This window comes from Littorina saxatilis, linkage group LG17 (assembly GCF_037325665.1).
Source record: "Littorina saxatilis isolate snail1 linkage group LG17, US_GU_Lsax_2.0, whole genome shotgun sequence".
NCBI lineage: Eukaryota > Metazoa > Mollusca > Gastropoda > Littorinimorpha > Littorinidae > Littorina > Littorina saxatilis.
This window is the reverse complement of record NC_090261.1, coordinates 32,238,962-32,263,039: the sequence shown is the minus strand read 5'-3', so window position 1 is coordinate 32,263,039 and position 24,078 is coordinate 32,238,962. Positions and strand designations below refer to the sequence as shown.

The following is a 24,078-nucleotide window of genomic DNA, read 5'->3' as shown; positions in this document are numbered from 1 at the left end:
TATATATATACGGCTTCTCAGTGTGTGTGTATGTGTTTGTGTGTGTGTGTAGGCAAAAACCTATGTATTATAGAGTTCTGTTTGTGATGGGGTCTAGCGGCTTTTGTCTGTCTGTATGTTCTGGCATGTGAGAAGCCACAGCAGATAATATAGGGCTAAGAAATAAGCTCTAAAATTCTCAATCCCGTTTGACAGGACTTCGCCTTTCAAAGGTGATTGTGGTGAACCACCACGCTGTCTGTCTCTGTCGCGCCGTTCACCCCAAATTCCCGTTTCTGAGAGTGACTATTTTTAGAATGTCACTGCGCTGTCCAGAACGCTTCCCTTGCACCCGTAAGTTGTTCTTACTGTCAAAGTGAAAAGGTCGAATCAATTTATAGCCACGCGAAAAATACACTCTCACCTATCTCTATATATTTATAGATACAGATATGCATATATATATACGGCTTCTCTGTGTGTGTGTGTGTTTGTGTGTGTGTGTAGGCAAAAACCTATGTATTATAGAGTTCTGTTTGTGATGGGGTCTAGCGGCTTTTGTCTGTCTGTATGTTCTGGCATTTGAGAAGCCACAACAGATAATATAGGGCTAAGAAATAACCTCTAAAATTCTCAATCCCGTTTGACAGGACTTCGCCTGCAGAGGTGATTGTGATGAACCGCCACGCTGTCTGTCTCTGTCTCGCGATTCATCCCGGCGAAGCCGGGTATTCCTCTAGTATACCATACATCGCTTGCCTCTTATTAACTCCCCTTGCATGCCACTATTTTGTTTTTGAGGTCATTTGGGGACGCTGGAATGGCCCTAAAAGGATTGGATTCTGAATGATATCGGAATAATAATATTTTTAAACTTAAATGAAAGTTATTTCTCAAACTTTAAGACAAGCCTCTTCGTGTCATTTCAAGTTTTACATCCCCGTAAACAGTATAAGCCTTCTGATGCGTGTCCACATTGAATCCACAATAGTAGCAGAATAATAGGAAATTTCAAAAACTCATCCAAAAAAATCAAAAATGCTTTCTGACGGTTTGATCATTGCATCCTAAAGTACAAAAACAAACCTTATAAGTATCCTTCCAGGAATTAAATGCGCAATCTTTCGCGTCCAAAGGACATTACCTAGGCCTTAAACACAAATTCTCTGATTAATTTACTTTTATTACTTCAGTTTTGGGGAAGGTCCGAAACTGGGGAATTTTTTTTTCAATTTTGAAGCTGTTTGGCGCCCTTCAACCCCCCCCCCCCTCTCACTCCCAATACCTCTATCACAAATACCCCCCATCCCCACCCCACTCCCCCCGATACCCCTTTCACTTTTAAATACAAGGACTCCGATTCGTTTCCACGTTGCTTTTATTATTCTCCAGTTTTCGGAAAGGTCCTAAACTGCAAATAACAAAAAGCTTTACCACACATTCGTTTTGTTTCACGCTGCATGCCCCCCTCCCCTCCCCCCCCCCCCCCCTCAACCCTCTTTTAAACACAAGTCCTCTGATACGTTTCAACGTCGCCGTTTCCATTTTCCAGCCAGTCCCCGGGATACTCCTGACGCGTGGAGAACTTGAAGTAGCACATGTTTTGGGAGGGGATCCTCGTGAAGGTCCGACACGCAGTTACGTTGTTACACCCCTCCTTGCACACAGCCACGTCTTCAGCGTGCAAGGAGAACGCGTTGTGCCCGTAAAAGTCGTTGTTGTAGTAGTAATCGTAGTCGGTTCCAAACTCTGCACAATCTGCGTAAAAAGTGCAATGATAAAAGGTCAATGACAATAGTGATTGCAGCAATTAAAACCCGTAAAAATTCGATGTTGTTGTAGTAAGCGTAGTAGTTGTCATGTATAATGATAAAAGGTCAATGACAATAATGGCTGCAGAGCCCGTAAAAGTCGATGTTGTTGTAGTAAGCGTAGTATTTGTCATGTATAATGATAAAAGGTCAATGACAATAATGGCTGCAGAGCCCGTAAAAGTCGATGTTGTTGTAGTAAGTGTAGTAGTTGTCATGTATAATGATAAAAGGTCAATGACAATAATTGCTGCAGAGCCCGAAAAATTCGATGTTGTTGTAGTAAGCGTAGTAGTTGTCATGTATAATGATAAAAGGTCAATGACAATAATTGCTGCAGAGCCCGTAAAAGTCGATGTTGCTGTAGTAAGAGTAGTAGTTGTCATGTATAATGATAAAAGGTCAATGACAATAATGGCTGCAGAGCCCGTAAAAGTCGATGTTGCTGTAATAAGCTCAGTTGTCAAACTTTGCACAATCTGCGTAAAACAGCGTGATGATAAAAGCTCAATGACAATAATGATTGCATCATTTAAAACCAGTAAAGATTCGATGTTGTTGTAGTGAGCGTAGTTGTTGTCAAACTTTGCACAATCTGCGTAAAACAGCGTAGAGATAACAGGTCAACGACAGGTCAACGACAGGTCAAGGACAGGTCAACGACAATAATTGCTGCAAAACCCGTAAAAGTCGATGTTGCTGTAGTAAGCGTAGCCGTTATTGTCAAACTTTGCACAATCTGAGTAAAACAGCGTAATGATAACAGTTCAATGAAAATAATGGCTGCAAAGCCCGTAAAAGTCGATGTTGCTGTAGTAAGCGTAGCCGTTGTCAAACTGTGCACAATCTGCGTAAAACAGCGTAATCATAAAAGGTCAATGACAATAATTGCAACAAAGGCCGTAAAAGTCGATGTTGCTGTAGTAAGCGTAGCTGTTGTCAAACTGTGCACAATCTGCGTAAATCAGCGTAATCATAAAAGGTCAATGACAATAATTGCAACAAAGGCCGTAAAAGTCGATGTTGCTGTAGTAAGCGTAGCAGTTGTCAAATTGTGCACAATCTGCGTAAAACAGCGTAATCATAAAAGGTCAATGACAATAATTGCAACAAAGGCCGTAAAAGTCGATGTTGCTGTAGTAAGCGTAGCTGTTGTCAAACTGTGCACAATCTGCGTAAAACAGCGTAATCATAAAAGGTCAATGACAATAATTGCAACAAAGACCGTAAAAGTCGATGTTGCTGTAGTAAGCGTAGCTGTTGTCAAATTGTGCACAATCTGCGTAAAACAGCGTAATCATAAAAGGTCAATGACAATAATTACAACAAAGGCCGTAAAAGTCGATGTTGCTGTAGTAAGCGTAGTTGTTGTCAAACTTTGCACAATCTGCGTAAACCAGCGTAATGATAACAGGTCAATGACAATAATTGTCTGTTGGTCTGTCTACTTTTTATATTTAGTCAAGTTTTGACTAAATATTTTAACATCGAGGGGGAATCGAAACGAGGGTCGTGGTGTATGTGCGTGTGTGTGTGTGTGTGTGTGTGTGTGTGTGTGTGTAGAGCGATTCAGACTAAACTACTGGACCGATCTTTATGAAATTTGACATGAGAGTTCCTGGGTATGAAATCCCCGAACGTTTTTTTCAGTTTTTTGATAAATGTCTTTGATGACGTCATATCCGGCTTTTCGTGAAAGTTGAGGCGGCACTGTCACGCCCTCATTTTTCAACCAAATTGGTTGAAATTTTGGTCAAGTAATCTTCGACGAAGCCCGGACTTCGGTATTGCATTTCAGCTTGGTGGCTTAAAAATTAATTAATGACTTTGGTCATTAAAAATCTGAAAATTGTAAAAAAAAATAAAAATTTATAAAACGATCCAAATTTACGTTTATCTTATTCTCCATCATTTGCTGATTCCAAAAACATATAAATATGTTATATTCGGATTAAAAACAAGCTCTGAAACTAAATATATAAAAATTATTATCAAAATTAAATTGTCCAAATCAATTTAAAAACACTTTCATCTTATTCCTTGTCGCTTCCTGATTCCAAAAACATATAGATATGATATGTTTGGATTAAAAACACGCTCAGAAAGTTAAAACAAAGAGAGGCGGTACAGAAAAGCGTGCTATCCTTCTTAGCGCAACTACTACCCCGCTCTTCTTGTCAATTTCACTGCCTTTGCCATGAGCGGTGGACTGACGATGCTACGAGTATACGGTCTTGCTGAAAAATGGCATTGCGTTCAGTTTCATTCTGTGAGTTCGACAGCTACTTGACTAAATATTGTATTTTCGCCTTACGCGACTTGTTTTATATTTAGTCAAGTTTTGACTAAATATTTTAACATCGAGGGGGAATCGAAACGAGGGTCGTGGTGTATGTGTGTCTGTGCGTGTGTGTGTGTGTGTGTGTGTGTGTGTAGAGCGATTCAGACTAAACTACTGGACCGATCTTTATGAAATTTGACATGAGAGTTCCTGGGTATGAAATCCCCGAACGTTTTTTTCATTTTTTGGATAAATGTCTTTGATGACGTCATATCCGGCTTTTCGTGAAAGTTGAGGCGGCACTGTCACGCCCTCATTTTTCAACCAAATTGGTTGAAATTTTGGTCAGGTAATCTTCGACGAAGCCCGGACTTCGGTATTGCATTTCAGCTTGGTGGCTTAAAAATTAATTAATGACTTTGGTCATTAAAAATCTGAAAATTGTAAAAAAAAATAAAAATTTATAAAACGATCCAAATTTACGTTTATCTTATTCTCCATCATTTGCTGATTCCAAAAACATATAAATATGTTATATTCGGATTAAAAACAAGCTCTGAAAATTAAATATATAAAAATTATTATCAAATTTGTTTTTTCGAAATCAATTTAAAAACACTTTCATCTTATTCCTTGTCGGGTCCTGATTCCAAAAATATATAGATATGATATGTTTGGATTAAAAACACGCTCAGAAAGGTAAAACAAAGAGAGGTACAGAAAAGCGTGCTATCCTTCTCAGCGCAACGAATACCCCGCTCTTCTTGTCAATTCCACGTGCACTGCCTTTGCCACGGGCGGTGGAGTGACGATGCTACGAGTATACGGTCTTGCTGCGTTGCGTTGCGTTCAGTTTCATTCTGTGAGTTCGACAGCTACTTGACTAAATATTGTATTTTCGCCTTACGCGACTTGTTTATCAGTTCTTGTGTGTCTCTCTCTGTCAGTTTCTGTGTGGGCGTATAGATGTGCGATAATTTACCCCGATGGGAATCATTCAATGTTTACTCTGCTACTAAGGCCAAACAAAAATACATGTTGGTTTAGGGTAACATGACCCCAAAAAATAGGGTCGGTAGGTCGGCTTTTTTTTTTTTTTTTATTCTCGGTATGGTTCGCAAAATGTGCCGGAGGTTGTTTTTGGGGGGATTTTTTGAGAAATGAAAAAAAGTTTTAGGGTCGGCGTGAAAAAATAGGGTCGGTCGGGTTACCCTAAACCAACATATATTTTTGTTTGGCCTAACGACTCACCTTGTACACAGTCGTTCTGTGAATGGGAGTAGTAGTAGCCACCATCTGCATCGCACACACACTCCCCATCACGACACTCTCTTCCCGAAGCTCCACAGGGATAACCTGCGTTGCACTGCTGTCCCAGCCAGGTAGCTAAATAAACACAAACCCGTAACTCGCAGTGGTACAGAGAATGCACAGTTTAATTGTGTGAAACATGATTAAAAAAACAACATGATAAAGAACTCCTCTCTTTGATATTCCACAGGGAAATGCCGTTTCGCACTGCAAAAAAAATACAAAACATTTACCAGCAGTGGTACAGAGAATGTGTGTGTCTGCCTGTTTGCTGTCTGTCTGTCTGCCTGTCTGTCTGTCTGTCTGCCTGTCTGTTTGTCTGTCTGCCTGCCTGTCTGTCTGTCTGTCTGTCTCTCTCTCTCTCTCTCTCTCTCTCTCTCTCTCTCTCTCTCTCTCTCTCTCTCTCTCTCTCTCTCTCACACACTGACACAGACACACACACACACACTCACACACACACACATACACACACACACACACACACACACACTCACACTCACACACACACACACACACACACATATATATATACTCACACACACACACACATACACACACACACACACACACATACACACACACACACTTTCACACACGCACATACATACACACACACACACACACACACACACAAACAGGCAGATAGACGAAAAGTCAACCAACAATTCTTTTACTCAGTTTTCACCCTCTCAGTACAGTTTCTGTAGTACCCTGCTTCATCATTGCTCTTTGTTAACTTCAAAGACGTCTTTGTGAGTTCAAGAACAATGACAACTTTGGATTCAGTGTTGAATTGAATGTTCCATGAATAACCCTTGGGTGTTAATTGAGTCTTCAGAATGTAACCATGTTTAACCTCCGTTGTTTTCTCGTTTAAAAACAAACACTTTCTGGTGTAAGCAATCATGTGGACCACCTCAGATCTGTCAAAGCGGATCATTAATTTTGAGGTACGTGGGTACTTTGTTTTTCTTAGGCCAAATAAAATATATGTTGGTTTAGGGTAACCCGACCGACCCTATTTTTTCCCACCGACCCTAAAACTTTTTTATCATTTCTAAAAAAACCACTACACTTTCGGTGTGTGGGTGTTAAACTTGACTCAGTGTGAAAATGCTTCAGCTGGGTTGGGGCCTTGACGGGGAGTGTAACCCCGCTGTTTGTAAAGCAGTCATTATCAAGACATTATTACCATCAAAGCTACAAAAGTATTTCATTTGCCAAATCATAGTGGTCTTATCTATTGTCTTGAATCGATTCTGAGCAAAGTACATAGCAATAAATGAACGGTTTTTTTAAATAAAGGGGAACATTCAAGCAGGCCCTGCCAGAAAAAAAAATCCTCAAAAAGAAAGAAGAGTCAAACAAAGCAGTATGAAGCGGCTGCAAAAAGCTTAGTTACAAACAATAAAGGAAGGAAGAAAGAAAGAATCAATGGGACTAAAAAGGACAGAACAGACACAAACAAAAACAACTAGAAAGGACTAGAGTTAAGAAAAAAAGGGGTGGGGGGGAAGCCTGATTACATTAGGTCGATTCGACTCTAACTAAAGAAAGACCAGGAGCGCCCAGAGTTTGCCTGCACTACAGTTAAAACAAAGAACACAAAACAATAGCAAAGAAACGAAATTCGATTCTCTTCTCAATCTGCTAGTTATAGCACTTCGTTTTCCGATCTCTTAGTTATCCTTATGAGGTTCCCTTTAAGTCGCCGATCTTAATCGTTTATTCTCATTTGGACGTTATTTGTGTACAATTCAATAGAATAATTATGTGTGTCGTTCACGACAGCATTCTGTTCCATAACCTGCTTATTGACAGAAATATATATGCAGAGCGGCCTACATGCCATTACAAACTGTTCCTAACCTTTTACACCGTACTTCAATTTCAATAGAAGGTCTTGTTGCCAAGATCGATATACATGTACTTGTATATGGGTGCGTCTCAGAAACTGAACCTTTTGTGTGTGCCATAATCAAATTAGCCCACAATTGAAACATACTGAATTTTAATTCATGATATTGGTATTTTTGAGAAGTAAAATGAATAAAGAAATAGTACAAACAAAACTGAGTATTTTGCATGATTATTATGAAGGTTGTTTTGCGAAAGAAATGATTAAATGCGTGAAAAATGGAGGTCTGATCTGTGACATGAACAGAGAATGTGTACCTCACTACAAGAATCGTTTAGAATGTCCAAGGACTGCTATTTTTGTTATGTGTGTTTGGTTTAAGTGTACTTGACAGTTGAAATGTTATTTTGTCCACAGAATTGTTTTTTTAAACGAAATTAATCGCTTGAAAGTTTGCCATCACTGTCGTAACATAGGTTTCCACACGCGTGCAACAGCAACAAGTCCTAAATTTGAACTTTAGAATTTGCATATTCATCTTCAACACGATCTTGACATGAAAGGGCATAGAAACTCGCTAAGTTAAATGTTATTTAAGTATTATTTTCTCAAAATTGCATCTGCAAACTAAGTTGAAAGTTGCGCAATATGACATGCTTCTTCAAAATTCCGTTACGATGGTGAACGGTTTTGCAAATAATGTTCAGAGTTTTGAAGAAAGATTAGAACTATTTTGCGCGTAGTGACTTAGAGGTGCGGGTGACTACGCATGCGCAGTTACAGAGAGAAATAGTTCAGGTTCCAGCAGCGAAGAAAGATTTCGAGAATGTTTCCGAAGTCTGTGATTTTGTTACGACAGTGATCAACAAAAAAATTAGGCTAAACATTTGTTAATAATAGTTTTTCTTTCGATTTCACGTAGTCAAAACTTGACTAAATGGTTTAACATAGAGGGGGAATCGAAACGAGGGTCGTGGTGTATGTGTTTGTATGTGTCTGTTTGTCTGTGCGTGTGTGTGTGTAGAGCGATTCAGACTAAACTACTTGACCGATCTTTATGAAATTTGACATGAGAGTTCCTGGGTATGATATCCCCGGACGTTTTTTTCTTTTTTTCGACAAATACTTTTGATGACGTCATATCCGGTTTTTTGTAAAAGTTGAGGCGGCACTGTCACACCCTCATTTTTCAATTAAATTGATTGAAATTTGTGTAAAGCAATCTTCGACGAAGGCCGGACTTCGGTATTGCATTTCAGCTTGGTGGCTTAAAAATTAATTAATGACTTTGGCCATTAAAAATCTGAAAATTGTAATAATTTTTTTTTTTATATAAAACGATCCACATTTACGTTCATCTTATTTTACATCATTTCCTGATTCCAAAAACATATAAATATGTTATATTTGGATTAAAAACAAGCTCTGAAAATTAAAAATATAAAAAATTATGATCAAAATTAAATTTCCGAAATCCATTTAAAGGAACGGTAAGTGTCAATGTTTTCTTTAATTGTAAAAGTTGTATGTTCAATGGAATGGTAAGTCTGAACAAAATAATTACTTTATTTTGTTTTTAGCCAGTGAATGTGGATGCATCAAAATCTTGATAGACATTAAACAAATTCATGTTAGTGAAACTAGTACACATATTGCATCAATCTTTAGTTGAAATCGCAGGTACTTGCATGTTTCAGGTGCAAGGGATTCGACCTGATGAACTGGTGGTAACGTTCCTTCGAAGGAAACCGGAGGGGAACTACTATTGCTTTCCAGGGATCGATGATATTTCCTTAGTCCCTACATCTGATGCAACCATGATTCGTGACCCCACCTTCAATGCCAGGGGGCATTATTTCTTTTAAAATAAATTAATTAACTGCAAGTGGCAACTGTTCTATATGTAACCAATGCCTTTGGTTTATTGTCTTAACAATTGAATGAACCACTTTTGAACATTTGCATTCTTCATGTCAAACCTTATAATGCATGTCTGGTTGTTCGTTTCCGAGTTACGTCGGTGATGAACTTTTCATTAATGTTTCTCTTTTTTGGGGCAAAGTTTGCTTGATTTTGTCCAGCTTTTTTTCTTTCTGTTCCTGTTTTAGTGTTTGGCATTTTACCTAAGAAGAATCTGGTTGCAAAATCAGCTTCATTTAGTAAAGTTTGTGGGAAAAAGCATAACCGTTTCTTTGTTACAAAAGTGATGTTTCCATGTTACATCAGTGACCATTTTGCATTCTTTTGGGATAACTTTCTAACATTTTGTCTTAGAGCAACAAATCTTTGTATATATGCTATTGTGAAGGTTAAATGTCAATAAGACTGAATGAATGCCATGTATCAACATGTTCTGATCAGGATATCATTAATTAATTTTCATTTTTGTATTGAAATTTTGACGAATGCATGGAACTTTGAAAAAAACATTATTTTGTTGTTTGCATGTAGTCATTTCATATTGAACTCTATAATGGCTTGTGATTCAACAATAATAACTGAATAAAAGTCGTTTTCAGCCTTATAAATGCAGTTTTTTTGTCTTTTATTGTTTCCATGTTACACGGGTGATTTTGCACACATGGTCCAAATAATGCTCAATATATGGCAAACTAAAGGCAATGTTATATTTTTTTCTTGTTTAAACTGAAAAGGTACACCCTGAGAAGTGTGTAAATAGTATTATCAACGTTTTCTGGGAAGATTTTACTTTTGGTGATAATGTCACAAACAGAGGACGAGATTCTGAGACGCACCCATATATTCGATCGAACGTATCTTTTTTTTCTATCTTTTAAAAACATCCGACAGCCATTGACCCCGAAAATCGACTTCGCAAATATTTTGCTGATATTTTGCCTGTGATAAATTTAGAATGCGTTGAAACAAGTGTGACAAAGATTAAAGAAATCAATCGGGCAGACTTTATGATACAGAATTTTGAATATGATGGCGTACCAAAAATCATATAAACGAGAGTTGAGTCATTGAATTGGGTATCTAACCGGTCAACTACAATCACATGACCTATTTTGAAAGTGGTCTTAATCCCTGGTTTACGTTTGTTGTGATGATGTGTTTCTGTTTGAATTATTGTAACGTGTCTTTCCGATATGGCTGGAAAGATCGTAATTCCATGACGTTTTCGTAGTTTAAAATTAGATCTGTATCTCGGTTCGCATCAACATAAATTGCTCGATTCGCTCGATATTAACCAAAAAAGGACACAATACCGAGCAGAGTCCACACAATGACATACACAAAATTTAAAACAATTGACTGTGTCATTTTTGAACCAACCTGCAAGTCGTACTATAACCCCCATTTTGAAAAAAACCATCAGAAGAGGTAAAAGTTGATTGTTCGTACTCAGAAAAATATGCATGTTGAGGGATATGTAAGCGCTGTTTCAAAGTGTTCACAATCTTCTATGACCAAACATAGATATAAGTATACCTTCAGAACTTTTTAAGTCATGATACTCTAGTACAGTTATTTGCATTTGGACGTAAAAACATGACAAAATGTAACGAGAGCGTTCAAGAAAGAAAAGGACCCAAACGGCACAGGAAGGGTAGAAATGTATTGCATACCAGATTCGCATTTACTTCCTGTCCATCCAGCAGGACAGTTGCACGTGTACTTGTTGACCTGATCTACACAGTTCCCTCCATTCTGACAGGGGCTGGAGACACACTCGTCTATATCTGCAACGATACAACACTGTTTTCCTTACTGTAACAAAAATACACTGAATAGAAAATCCAAAACTGTTTCAAATCAAGAATCAAAAAGTTCCGTAAAACAATATCAAAACATTACATCCTTGTCTTTATATTCTGTTAGTTGTGTGTTCATCCTTTAATCTCTCTCTCTCTCTCTCTCTCTCTCTCTCTCTCTCTCTCTCTCTCTCTCTCTCTCTCTCTCTCTCTCTCTCTCTCTCTCTCTCTCTCTCTCAAAGGGCGGGGACGTAGCTCAGTTGGTAGCGCGCTGGCTTTGTAGCCAGTTGGTCGCTATCAGCGTGGGTTCGATCCCCACGTTCGGCGAGAGATTTATTTCTCGGAGTCAACTTTGTGCAGACTCTCTTCGGTGTCCGAACACCCCCGTGTGCACACATGCGCACGAAAAAGATCCCACGTTCACAGCGAAAGTCTCAGGGCTTGGAAAACACGAAGACACGCATGCATCATCTCTCGTCTCCGATTATCATGATCGTATTTCGATACTTTGACGAGACAAACCCAATGCTGGTGTGTCGAAGAAGACAGCCACAGCGGGCTTGTTCGAATCAAAGTATCACACCATATCTTCAACGTATTACCAATACCTGTCCCAATATAGACCAGTTGGTCTAAGAGGACGTTAAACCCTAATAGTCAGTCTCTCTCTCTCTCTCTTTCTCTCTCTCTCTCTCTCTCTCTCTCTCTCTCTCTCTCTCTCTCTCTCTCTCTCTCTGTCGATGTTATTCGTCTCTCTCTCTCTCTCTCTCTCTCTCTCTCTCTCTCTCTCTCTCTCTCTCTCTCTCTCTCTCTCTCTCTCTCTCTCTCTCTCTCTCTCTCTCTCTCTCTCTCTCTCTCTCTGTCGATGTTATTCGTCTGGTTGCCAGTTTGTCTTCTTGTCTCAGGCTAGGATTTGAGTTGTTCTCAGTTCAGGTTGATAGAATTATGAGTCAGCCCTTGCAAACTTTGAATGTATATTGAATGTAGGTCAAATACATAGCCTAGCTGCCAGAACTGTAATTGATGTGGCACTACTGACCTAGTTTCTGTTGTAATGCTGATGCTTGTAGCATAACTATGGCCCCTGTGTTTGTGTGTTTGGTTGTTTATGTGTTTGTTTGTCCTAGTTGTGTGTTTGTCGTGTGCCTGTGTTGTATTTCTGTGTGTGTTCCCATCTCCCACCAGTTTTGTGCTTTGAAGAATGATTACCCTCATTTGTTACCTCCCTTGTTGTGGTAGGAAACTGATATACAGCTTGGTCAGTACATAGTGCCACTCACTGACTTAGTCCATTCATGACTTTTGTTAAGTTGGTATATATATATATATATATATATATATATATATATATATATACGACTTGTGTCTGTGTGTGTGTGTGTGTGTGTGTGTGTGTGTGTGTGTGTGTGTGTGTGTCCGCGATGCACGGCCAAAGTTCTCGATGGATCTGCTTCAAATTTGGTGGGCATATTCAGGCAGACCCCGCACAGAACCTGGTCGATGAGAATTTTCAACACGTGCTCTCAGCGCGCAGCGCTGAACCGATTTTGGTTTTTCTGTTCATTTCACCATTCCCAGTAACTCTTCCTTATCTTCTCCACTGTTTTGCGTTTATCTCCCTTCCTTCGTGTGGCGTCAATCCATATTCCCGTTACTACGTTACTATTTTTAGAAGGTCACTGCACGTTACTAATTTTAGAAGGTCACTGTCCACAACTCTTCCTTATCTTCTCCAGTGTTTTGCGCGTTTATCTCCCTTCCTTCGTGCAGAGCCGGGTCCCCGGCGCAGACGGGTATTCGACTCTACTTCTTCCCGGCGAAGCCGCTACCCGGCAAAGCGGGTAATCATCTAGTATATATATATATATATATATTGTAGGCCTTTGGTATTCTTTATACTAGAATCCTTTTGTGTCATTTATGCGTTGTTTGTTTGTTTGTTAGTTGTCCGTTTGTTTGTTTACTTGTTTGTTTTGTCGTTATTTGTATGTTTACTTGTTGCACTGTTATTTGTTGTTGTTCTTGTTTGTTTGGTTGGTCATTGTTTGTTCACCGATTAGGCGCTAGAGTATTTGATGTACAACCCATACCCAACAGTCCCTTGTTGATCCTGGCATAAAGTAACTTGTCGGTGATGTTGTGAGGAATGAGATTGAGAGTTTGCACTGTACACGTTGACTTTCTATAAGCTTGTGTTCTGTTGTGCTAGAAACTCTGATAGCGACTTGAACTTACTTGTGTAATTTGCATTTGACTTTCTAGTCATGGTTTGTTCATGTTGTTTTGAACTTACTTGTGTAATTTGCATTTGACTTTCTAGTCATGGTTTGTTCATGTTGTTTTAGGACTGCGGTATGTTGTGTTGTACCACTCTTTGCTCTAGTACTTATGGTGTTGTGAATAATTATGTAAATATTTCCGCGCTTGTTGTTTACAACATTACTTTGATTTTATTGCCTATTTTCATTACTTGTTTCCCGAAACTTAATACAATTTTTGCATTATGTTTTCAGGTCATTGCGTGCTGCTGTGCTAGTCTCACGTGGGGTTTAAAATAAAACCATGAACCCCGCCATCCAGTCTGTTCGAGTTGAGAGAGTGTGAGAGTGAACCTCCCCACACAAGCAAGAAAAGAATGTGAACCAATAACACGAAGGACTCAAACGGCACAGAAAGAGTGGTTCTAACTCTATTACATACTGGATTCGCATTTACGCCCTGTCCATCCTGCCGGACAGTTGCACGTGTAGGCGTTGACCTGGTCTACACAGTTCCCCCCGTTCTGACAGGGGTTGAGGGCACACTCGTCTATATCTGCAATGATCCAACACTGTTTTCCTTACTGTAACAAATACACTGAATAGAAGTTGTTCCAAATCTAGAATCAAAAACTTCCGTAAAGCGATATCAAAGCATTAAGTCAATCTGTCGGCAGAGTCCATACAATAACATACAACAAAAATAAACAATTGACCGTGTCATTGTTGAACCGACCTGCAAATCGTACCAATGCCCCCATTTTGAAAAAAAGCGTCAGAACAGGCAAAAGTGATCGTACTCTAAAAAGTATGCATGTTGAGTGATTCGTATGTAAGCGCTGTTTCAAAGCGTTCAGGATCTTCTATGTTCGAAACAAATATAAGTATACCTTCAGAAATTTTAAAATTATGGTACTCTACGGTACAATTATTTGCATTCGAGCGTAAAAAAACCATGACAAAATGTAACGACAGCATTCAAGCAAGAAAAGAATGTGAACCAATAACACGAAGGACTCAAACGGCAGAGAAAGAGTGGTTCTAACTCTATTACATACCGGATTCGCAGTTACGCCCTGTCCATCCAGCAGGACAGTTGCACGTGTAGGCGCTGACCTTGTCTACACAGTTCCCTCCGTTCTGACAGGGGCTGGAGACACACTCGTCTATATCTGCAATGATCCAACACTTTTTTCCTTCTGTAACAATTACACTAAATAGAAAATCCGAAACTGTTTCAAATCAAGAATAAAAACGTTCCGTAAAGCGAGGGCCCCAAAGGGTTTAGAATCGTGATCGTGATTGACGTTTTTTGACCTTTCTGTGACCGTGATTGCCGAAATTTCCATTTCTGTGATCGTGATGGGACTTTGCCCGTGATCCGTGATGACAAAAAAATCAAGTCTCGTGATCGTGATCGTCATTTGTTTTCGTGATCGTGATGGGCATTATTGCAAAGCATTTTATTTTCAACGTACATTTTTCACAGCTGTATCACTCTATGATCCTCTATTCGCCGTCAAGGTGTTTGTGATCGTGAAAACAAAAATCAAGGTAACTGTGATCGTGAAAGCTAAAATTTCCCTTCCCGTGATCGTGATGATACCCCCCCTTTGGGGCCCTCTAAAGCGATATCAAAACATTATAGCCTAGAGTCCACACAATTACATGCAACAAAATTAAAACAATTGACCGTGTCATTTTGCACCGATCTGCAAATCGTACCATTACCCCAATTTTGAAAAAAAAGGCATCAGAAGAGGTAAAAGTGTTCGTACTCAGAAAATTATGCATGTTGAGGGATATGTAAGCGCTGTTTCAAAGTGTTCACAATCTGCTATGTCCGAAAAAATATGTAAGTATGCCTTCCGATTTTAAAATGATGATACTCCAGTACAATTATTTGCATTCGGATGTAAAAACATGACAAAATGTAACGAGAGCATTCAAGCAAAAAAAGAATGTCAACCAATAACACGAAGGACCCAAACGGCACAAACAGGGTAGAAATGTATTACATACCAGATTCGCATTTACGCCCTGTCCATCCAGCTAAAACGGATTTTCTTTAGTATAGCACGTGTTTTAGAACAAACGTTCTTGGAATCAAGAAATACTATAAAGAATACACTAAAATTCCGTTTGTTTGGGAATAAGCAGAAATTGTATTCACAAATGAATCAGTCCATTTCGCTTCGAAGCTGAAATGCAATCCCGAAGTTGGGACCGGGTCAAAGAATGTAGACGTATGACCAAAACTTCAGGTTTGATTTCAAAATGGTGTCACCACAGACCTGTCTCACAGTTGCTGCCGCTATATCCGGCACCGCATGCGCACGAGTATTGTGGGATTCCGTCCGTACAAACGGCGCCATTTTGACAAGGATGTGAATGACACTTTCCAGCCTCTGAAAAAAATTCAAAATCAATATGAACGTGGCATAGATACAGGGCCGGACCAAATGAGTTGTAAGGGGGGGTTCCTCCTTTTTTTTTTTGGGGGGGGGGGGGCAAATCAGCGAAGTGGCGAAGCCACAAGCGCGCGCCTGGGGTCCGGGGGCATGCTCCCCCGGAAATTTTTTGAAAAACGGTAAAAATCTGTGCAATATGGTGCATTCTGGGCCTTGTTTTGAGGGTTAAGAGCAGCATTGTTTTGGTGCTAAAACTAGTAAAAGTCAAAGCAAGGTACATGCTTTTTCCGGAACCCCTGGAACCCCCCCCCCCCCCCCCCCTGGGTCCGGCCCTGTAGATAATAATCTTGTTGTTAGTCGACACAAACAACCAGATATGTATAACTTGATTTAAATAAATATATAACGATTTTTATTTTCATTTCTAGCGATGTAAGAATGATCATAATGATGGGTGGGTGGTGGATGGATGGGTGGATGGATTGATTGATTGATTGATTGTTTGTTTCAACAGCACACAGCAGAAAAGGCCTAGCTTACTGATGACGCCTGAGGGGGCGGTGTGTGGGAATGGGAGGGGGGGGGAGGCAAAGTAAGGATCAGATCATTTCCTCTCATCTGAATCGTGTTTCTACATCTGCATCTCAGAGAAAAACAAGTCAAAAAGGTACATGTCTTTTTCCCGTTGTGCATATAATATATGTGAGAATTTGTGTGACAATGTCAATGTTTCGGGACTTGGCATTCTTGTTATCAGGTCAGTGAGTGGCTGCTGCTAGGTAACGGCGTAACTGCATATCGCAATGGGACGTAAGCCATGCTGTGTTATCAAGACTGTCACTTCAGGGTTATCTCTAAGTGGGCAGTTAAAGTTAATAAAACTTCTATAAGGTATCAAAGTGTCAAACCAAAGGTGTAGAACATCAAACATGATACAAACATGTGTATGCGTTCTAATGAAATAAAATTGGCACGTTATAGGGACTGGGCAATGTACATGTGCCGAATTCACGGAATTGCGGAATTCGCGGAATCGGCAACATTTTTGCCCATTTCGCGTAATCGGCAAAACGTTGCCCATTACGCGAAATCGGCAGCGTTTTGCCAAAAACGCGGAAAGGCTATTAAAATTTACCCATTTTTCGTAATAAGAAGCCACTTTTTGGTTTTAAAGTTCTAAAATGCCTGGGATATCATCACACTTACACAGCTAGATACTCGAATGAATAAATATCGCAATAATCAATACATTATGACAAGTTTTCGTGCTTTTCCTGAGTTATGCTCTACACAGACCAACACAGACCATAACAAGTCGCGTAAAGCGAAAATACAACATTTAGTCAAGCTCAGTCGAACTCACAGAATGAAACTGAACGCACTGCATTTTTTCACAATGACCGTAGTCCGCCGCTTGTGCAAAACGGAGTGAAACTGACGAGCCTGTTCAGCGCTGTTGTGGTTTCGCTGTGCTGCATAGCACGCTTTTCTGTACCTCTCTTCGTTTTAACTTTCTGAGCGTGTTTTTAATCCAAACATATCATATCTATATGTTTTTGGAATCAGGAACCGACAAGGAATAAGACGAAATTGTTTTTAAATCGATTTCGGAAATTTAATTTTGATCATAATTTTTATATTTTTAATTTTCAGAGCTTGTTTTTAATCCAACTATAACATATTTATATGTATTTGGAATCAGAAAATGACGAAGAATAAGATGAAATTGTTTTTGGATCGTTTAATAAAAAATAATTTTAATTACAAGTTTCCGATTTTTAATGACCAAACTCACTCATTAGTTTTTAAGCCACCAAGCTGAAATGCAATACCAAAGTCCGGCCTTCGTCGAAGATTGCTTGGCCAAAATTTCAATCAATTTGATTGAAAAATGAGGGTGTGACAGTGCCGCCTCAACTTTTACAAAAAGCCGGATATGACGTCATCAAAGGTATTAATCGAAAAAAGGAAAAAAACGTCCGGAGATATCATTCCCAGGAACTCTCATGTCAAATTTCATAAAGATCGGTCCAGTAGTTTAGTCTGAATCGCTCTACACACACACACGCACAGACAGACACACACACACACACACACACAAACACACACACACACACAAACACCACGACCCTCGTCTCGATTCCCCCTCTATGTTAAAACATTTAGTCAAAACTTGACTAAATGTAAAAACCATAATAGGGAGATACAACAATGTTAGTGCATTGTTCTGGTGACACAAAAAGGAACAGACTGGCTGGCGCTTTTGATAAATTGGCAATTTTTAGAAGCTTTTACGCATTTTTGGCAAAACGCTGCCGATTTCGCGTAATGGGCAGTGTTTTGCCGATTCCGCGAAGTCGGCAATTACGTGATGTCAGCACGACATATACATATATATCCCATGCAGTGATGGAACTATGCATGATGCCTTCTTTTTATATTTAGTCAAGTTTTGACTAAATATTTTAACATCGAGGGGGAATCGAAACGAGGGTCGTGGTGTATGTGCGTGTGTCTGTGTGTGTGTCTGTGTGTCTGTGTGTGTGTGTAGAGCGATTCAGACTAAACTACTGGACCGATCTTTATGAAATTTGACATGAGAGTTCCTGGGTATGAAATCCCCGAACGTTTTTTTCATTTTTTTGATAAATGTCTTTGATGACGTCATATCCGGCTTTTCGTGAAAGTTGAGGCGGCACTGTCACGCCCTCATTTTTCAACCAAATTGGTTCAAATTTTGGTCAAGTAATCTTCGACGAAGCCCGGGGTTCGGTATTGCATTTCAGCTTGGTGGCTTAAAAATTAATTAATGACTTTGGTCATTAAAAATCTGAAAATTGTAAAAAAAAATAAAAATTTATAAAACGATCCAAATTTACGTTTATCTTATTCTCCATCATTTGCTGATTCCAAAAACATATAAATATGTTATATTCGGATTAAAAACAAGCTCTGAAAATTAAATATATAAAAATTATTATCAAAATTAAATTGTCCAAATCAATTTAAAAATACTTTCATCTTATTCCTTGTCGGTTCCTGATTCCAAAAACATATAGATATGATATGTTTGGATTAAAAACACGCTCAGAAAGTTAAAACAAAGAGAGGTACAGAAAAGCGTGCTATCCTTCTTAGCGCAACTACTACCCCGCTCTTCTTGTCAATTTCACTGCCTTTGCCATGAGCGGTGGCCTGACGTTGCTACGAGTAAAATGGCATTGCGTTCAGTTTCATTCTGTGAGTTCGACAGCTACTTGACTAAATATTGTATTTTCGCCTTACGCGACTTGTTACATTTAGTCTAGTTTTGTTACATTTAATCAAGTTTTGACTAAATGTTTTAACGTAGAGGGGGAATCGAGACGAGGGTCGTGGTGTATGTGTGTGTGTCTGTCTGTGCGTGTGTGTGTGTAGAGCGATTCAGACCAAACTACTGGACCGATCTTTATGAAATTTGACATGAGAGTTCCTGGGAATGATATCCCCGGATGTTTTTTTCTTTTTTTCGATAAATACCTTTGATGACGTCATATCCGGCTTTTTGTAAAAGTTGAGGCGGCACTGTCACACCCTCATTTTTCAATCAAATTAATTGAAATTTTGGCCAAGCAATTTTTGACAAAGGCCGGACTTCGGTATTGCATTTCAGCTTGGTAACTTAAAAATTAATTAATGACATTGGTCATTAAAAATCTGAAAATTGTAAATAAATTTTTTTTTTTTAAACGATCCAAATTTACGTTCATTTTATTCTTCATCACTTTCTGATTCCAAAAACATATAAATATGTTATATTTGGATTAAAAACAAGCTCTGAAAATTAAAAATATAAAAATTATTATTAAAATAAAATTTCCGAAATCGATTTAAAATCAATTTCATCTTATTCCTTGTGGGTTCCTAATTCCAAAAACATATAGATGTGATATGTTTGGATTAAAAACACGCTCAGAAAGTTAAAAAGAATAGAGATAAAGAAAAGCGTGCTATCCTTCTCAGCGCAACTACTACCTCGCTCTTCTTGTCAATTTCACTGCCTTTCCATCGAGCGGTGGACTGACGATGCTACTACATACGCTCTTGCTGTAAAAATGCAGTGAGTTCAGTTTCATTCTGTTAGTTCGACAGCTTGACTAAATGTTGTAATTTCGACTTGTTTTTCGTTCCTTCTTTCTTTCAGAGTGTTGACACGTCTTTGTATTGGTTTTGTCACCTTCTTCAAAATCGCTTTGATCGACATCTAAGACCTGTATTGAGCCCAAGATTTTATTCTCTTTTCTTCAACAGTCAGCGTGAAGTGGCTTCCGTCATGATCCCGGAAACAAAAGACACTCTGAACTTCATAGACAACAAAAGAATTAGTTAGTAGGTAGTGACGTGCAGAAGCCAGTCCCCTGGCTCTAAAATAACAAGAAGTATTGAATTGAACAACAAAACAACTTCCATCCTGTAATTTGAACAAAGGTGTGTTAGAAGAGGATTTCGAAGACCTTCTCTACAGCTGGTCGTTCCTCAAAAGGCGCTCATCAAATTTTGAAGTATTAACCTCATACCCCGGTAATCATGAGCACTAGAGAATGACAGGGTGAACAAAGTAAGTGTTCGAATTATGCTTAAATATTTTGGCGTTGTCGACAGTGTTATCCTGTCCTCTTTTACAATTCGTTTAGAACTTGTATTGTTGTTCTATTGTTGTTGTTTGTTTGTTTGTTTGTGTGTTAGTTTGTTTGCTTGTTTGTTTTATTTATTCTTGCTTTTCTTTATTCTTCCTTTCTTTCTTTGGTTTAGCAAGGTACGCCGATCGGCGTATTAACTAACATTTGTGTAGTAAGCTCATGTTTTCATACGGTCTTTTGTTTGCATATCTCTACTGTTTTATTTGTTTCTTTTCTATTGTATTTGTTCGTTTTTATTTACGCTCGTGCATGTGTGCGTGCATGCTTGCGTACGCACGTGCGTGTGTGTGTGCGTGTGTGTGTGTGCGTGCGTGCGTGCGTGCGTGTGTGTGTGTGTGTGTGTGTGTGTTTGTAAAGACATAATTATATCCCTCCCTCCTTCCCTGTTTTTCAACTGATCCACACACCTTTTGTAGGAACGTGTATGCAGGTCGACCGCGTTGCCATAGGAACACACATCTGGGTGTCACTGCATGCTCTGGATTTGCACCAGTGTGTCGAGGACTGACAAAAACGAGAACATAATAACGATTACAATCAGTCCGGCTTTGTGTGTGTGTGTGTGTGTGTGTGTGTGTGTGTGTGTGTGTGCGCGTGTGTGTGTGTGTGTTTGTGCGTGCGTGCGTGTGTGTGTGTGGGTGCGTGCGTGCATACGTGTGTGTGTGAGTGCGTGCTAGCGAGCGTGCGTGCTAGCGAGCGTGTGTGCGTTCGTTCGTTTGTGCGTGTGTCTTTGTGGCAAAGTTTGACATTTGACAATATTTCTGAAACAAAATATTGAAAATATACTTTTAGTTCTATAATAGTTATTGACATTTAAAGGCTGCGTCATTCTCGTGCAAAACGGAGATCATACACAGTTTAAACTCAGCGTCTTAGGGGATAGGACTATAACCTCGCATACTTCCGTATTATGAGATGAGCCTTACTTCGGCAACCGTTCACTGGTCAATACAATTCCAACAACAACACCCAAGAACAGTGTCCCAACCTCAGTCAAGGAAACAGATGGAATGTTCCAATCTGAGAACCGAGAAAAAAGTTTTAAAACAGGGGTAAAACCGTGTCGAAAATCAGTAATTTTGACTTTGGAATTCGATTCATTTCGTTAACCTTATTTTCGTGTTCAATAGCGGATTGTTGACAGAAAGAGTAAATTTAGAATACAGTTCTGGAATGTTACCCCCCAAAAATCTTACCATCTCTTTACTTGTTGCCAACTCTTCACGCCATGCTTCCATCAACTGTTGTCCTTCGCCCCTGTTCACGTGAAGAACGCAGTTATCCTCGCTTCCTGCAGGGTTATCGTTTTTGTCGTAAAACGAAAATCGCACACACTGTTTTCGGTACCAACACAATCGTTGACACTGGAGACTGTTGCTTACTCGAAAACTTTGCAAGACGTCAGTTTCTTCGAGAGGATTGGTCTGATTGCAGTTCACGGTTGGATATAAGAAAATACCCACGCACAAAATTCCGATAAGGGTTACTAGATGAGTCGAATCGAGAGCCGTCATTGTTTGAACATAGACAGGCTTGGGGTACGTTTGAAGGCAGCGTAGACACTTCTAAAGAGGGTTAAATAACTATGGTTTATCGTGAACGTTTTTCCCTCTCGTGTTATGTAATGTTTTTTTCTGTTTTTTTCTTTCTACTTACTGTTCTTGTTCTCTTTATTTTGTTTACTGTAATTGTTGTTGTTTTTGTATGTTTTTTTCTTCTTTCTTTCTATTAATATTGTTTTAACCTTTTTTTCCGTCTGTTTAATTGATATCTGCTCCAGGATGAAAAGTCACACACTCCGCTTGAATTTTGTTTCACCACAAACCGAAAACCATACGATCAACAGACGGTGGCGTTTTTCTGTCACATGACGCAGGGGCGGATCAGTTCATTTTATGGGGGGGGTTCCAAACGTATATTGTGAAGATATGGGTGTGAAGGCACGAAGCGCCGATCCGACGGCGCGAAGCGCCGATCCGACGGCGCGAAGCGCCGATCCGACGGCGCGAAGCGCCTAGCTTGTTAGGGGGGTCCGGGGGCATGCCCCCCCGGAAAATTTTGAAAAAAAGGATGCAAAATGGTGCAATCTGGTTCATTCTGAGGATGATCATAACCAGTTTCAGGCAACAGATTTTGTCACTGATTAATACCCCAAAAATTGAAACTCAACCCAAAAAAACACACACAAATATTTTTATTTTTTGGCTGGGGGGGGGGGGGGTTCCGGAAACCCCAGAACCTCCCCCCCCCCCCTCGTCCGCCCCTGTGACGAGTAGGTGTTTTCAACCAACAAATAGAGCGTATCCTTGTATAATTTAACAAGTCCACCACTGGGCGTTCAACCCAACTTTCTTCACAGTCAAATGCAAGTTAAAATGAACAAAACATCATTCTATACACATTTTTTTCTCCAAATCATTGCATTTTGAAGTACCATTTTCATGAGAGAAAAAAACTTGAGTCTTAGACTGTGGTTGTTGCCTGACACACACACCTACGCCTCAGAATAAAAAGAAGAAAAAAACATCTTTGTCTACACAATTTCTCTACACAAACTCTACACCATTTTTTCTCTCCAAATCATTGCATTTTGAAGTACCATTTTCATGAGAGAGAAAAGCTTAAATCTTACTTAGACTGTGGTTGTTGTCCGACACACACACACCTACGCCTCTGAGTAAAAAGAAGAAAAAAACATCTTTTTCTACACAATCTCTACACAATTTTTTTCTCTCCAAATCATTGGCATTTTAAAGTACCATTTTCATGAGAGAGAAAAACTTAAGTCTTACTTAGACTGTGGTTGTTGCCTGACTCACACACACACACCTACGCCTCTGAGTAAAGCCACATGATGAGGCTGTATCTGCGCTGAGGAAGAATACAACTTCACAAACACTGTGATCGATCCCGCCGTTACAGGGACTATTAATCCGCTTTTGCCTCAGTTTTACGATTGTAAAAGGCACAGTCCTCCACCTCCACCTGAAAACATTTCTTCTCAGATCTGCCTAGGCTTTTCCAGAGACAAGATCCTCCCTCCACATGGACACATACCAATAATCAACATCCTGACCGCTTCATATGCAGAGTTGGACATTTCGATGAATTAATTCGAAAATTGACACTCGTACTCGTGCCTTTTGAGAAATGAATTCACACACAAATATCCCACTCGACATAGAAAGCAGCCCGACTGTTGATTTTTGGTATGTGTCCAAGTGGGGGGAGGGGGTGATGGGTGGCTGGGATTGTCTTTCTCATGTACATATTTAATGGTTGATGGTGTGTGTGTGTTAGTGACTTTAAGTCTCCGTGTGTGTGAAGGAGTGTGTATGTGCGCCTTGAGTCGCCTGTTGGTGAGATATGTGCGCGTTACAAATATTCGTATTATTATTATTTATTAAACATCTGACCAGATCTGAGATAATAATAATAATAATAATAATAATAATAATAATAATAATAATAATAATAATAATAATAATAATAATAATAATAATAATAATAATAATAAAGGCATTTATATGGCGCAAATCCTAATATAGTTCTAAGCGCCTTACAATCAATCTTCAATATAACACCGAATCGTTTATACGGTAAGAACTGTGCCTTTCAAATTCAAGACTCCAGTATTTCTCTCGCCAGAACAGAGCTGCTATCTCGTCGACTGCTTTAAAATCATAGCTCTGGAACACGACGTTGGAAAACTATTCACATATATATATATATATATGTAAGGTTCTAGACTGAGGTGCACGAGGCGAATCT

At 39.3% G+C, this 24,078-nt stretch overlaps 1 protein-coding gene across 2 annotated transcripts; it reads right to left on the bottom strand.

Annotated features, from left to right (window-relative positions):
- Positions 1-1,469: 1,469 nt before the first annotated feature.
- Positions 1,470-22,111, bottom strand: LOC138953120 (fibropellin-1-like). Of its 2 annotated transcripts, XM_070324909.1 has the most exons (8): positions 21,504-22,111; positions 20,715-20,811; positions 15,512-15,625; positions 14,276-14,389; positions 13,660-13,773; positions 10,834-10,947; positions 5,323-5,457; positions 1,470-1,737 (listed from the first exon to the last, which is right to left on the bottom strand). In XM_070324909.1, the coding sequence occupies exons 1-8, from the start codon at positions 21,819-21,821 to the stop codon at positions 1,481-1,483; spliced, it is 1,263 nt and encodes a 420-aa protein (XP_070181010.1). In that variant the 5' UTR covers positions 21,822-22,111; the 3' UTR covers positions 1,470-1,480. The 2 variants fall into 2 exon arrangements, with proteins under 2 accessions (XP_070181010.1, XP_070181011.1); XM_070324910.1 differs by lacking the exon at positions 13,660-13,773 and having other exon boundaries at positions 21,504-22,107.
- Positions 22,112-24,078: the final 1,967 nt, after the last annotated feature.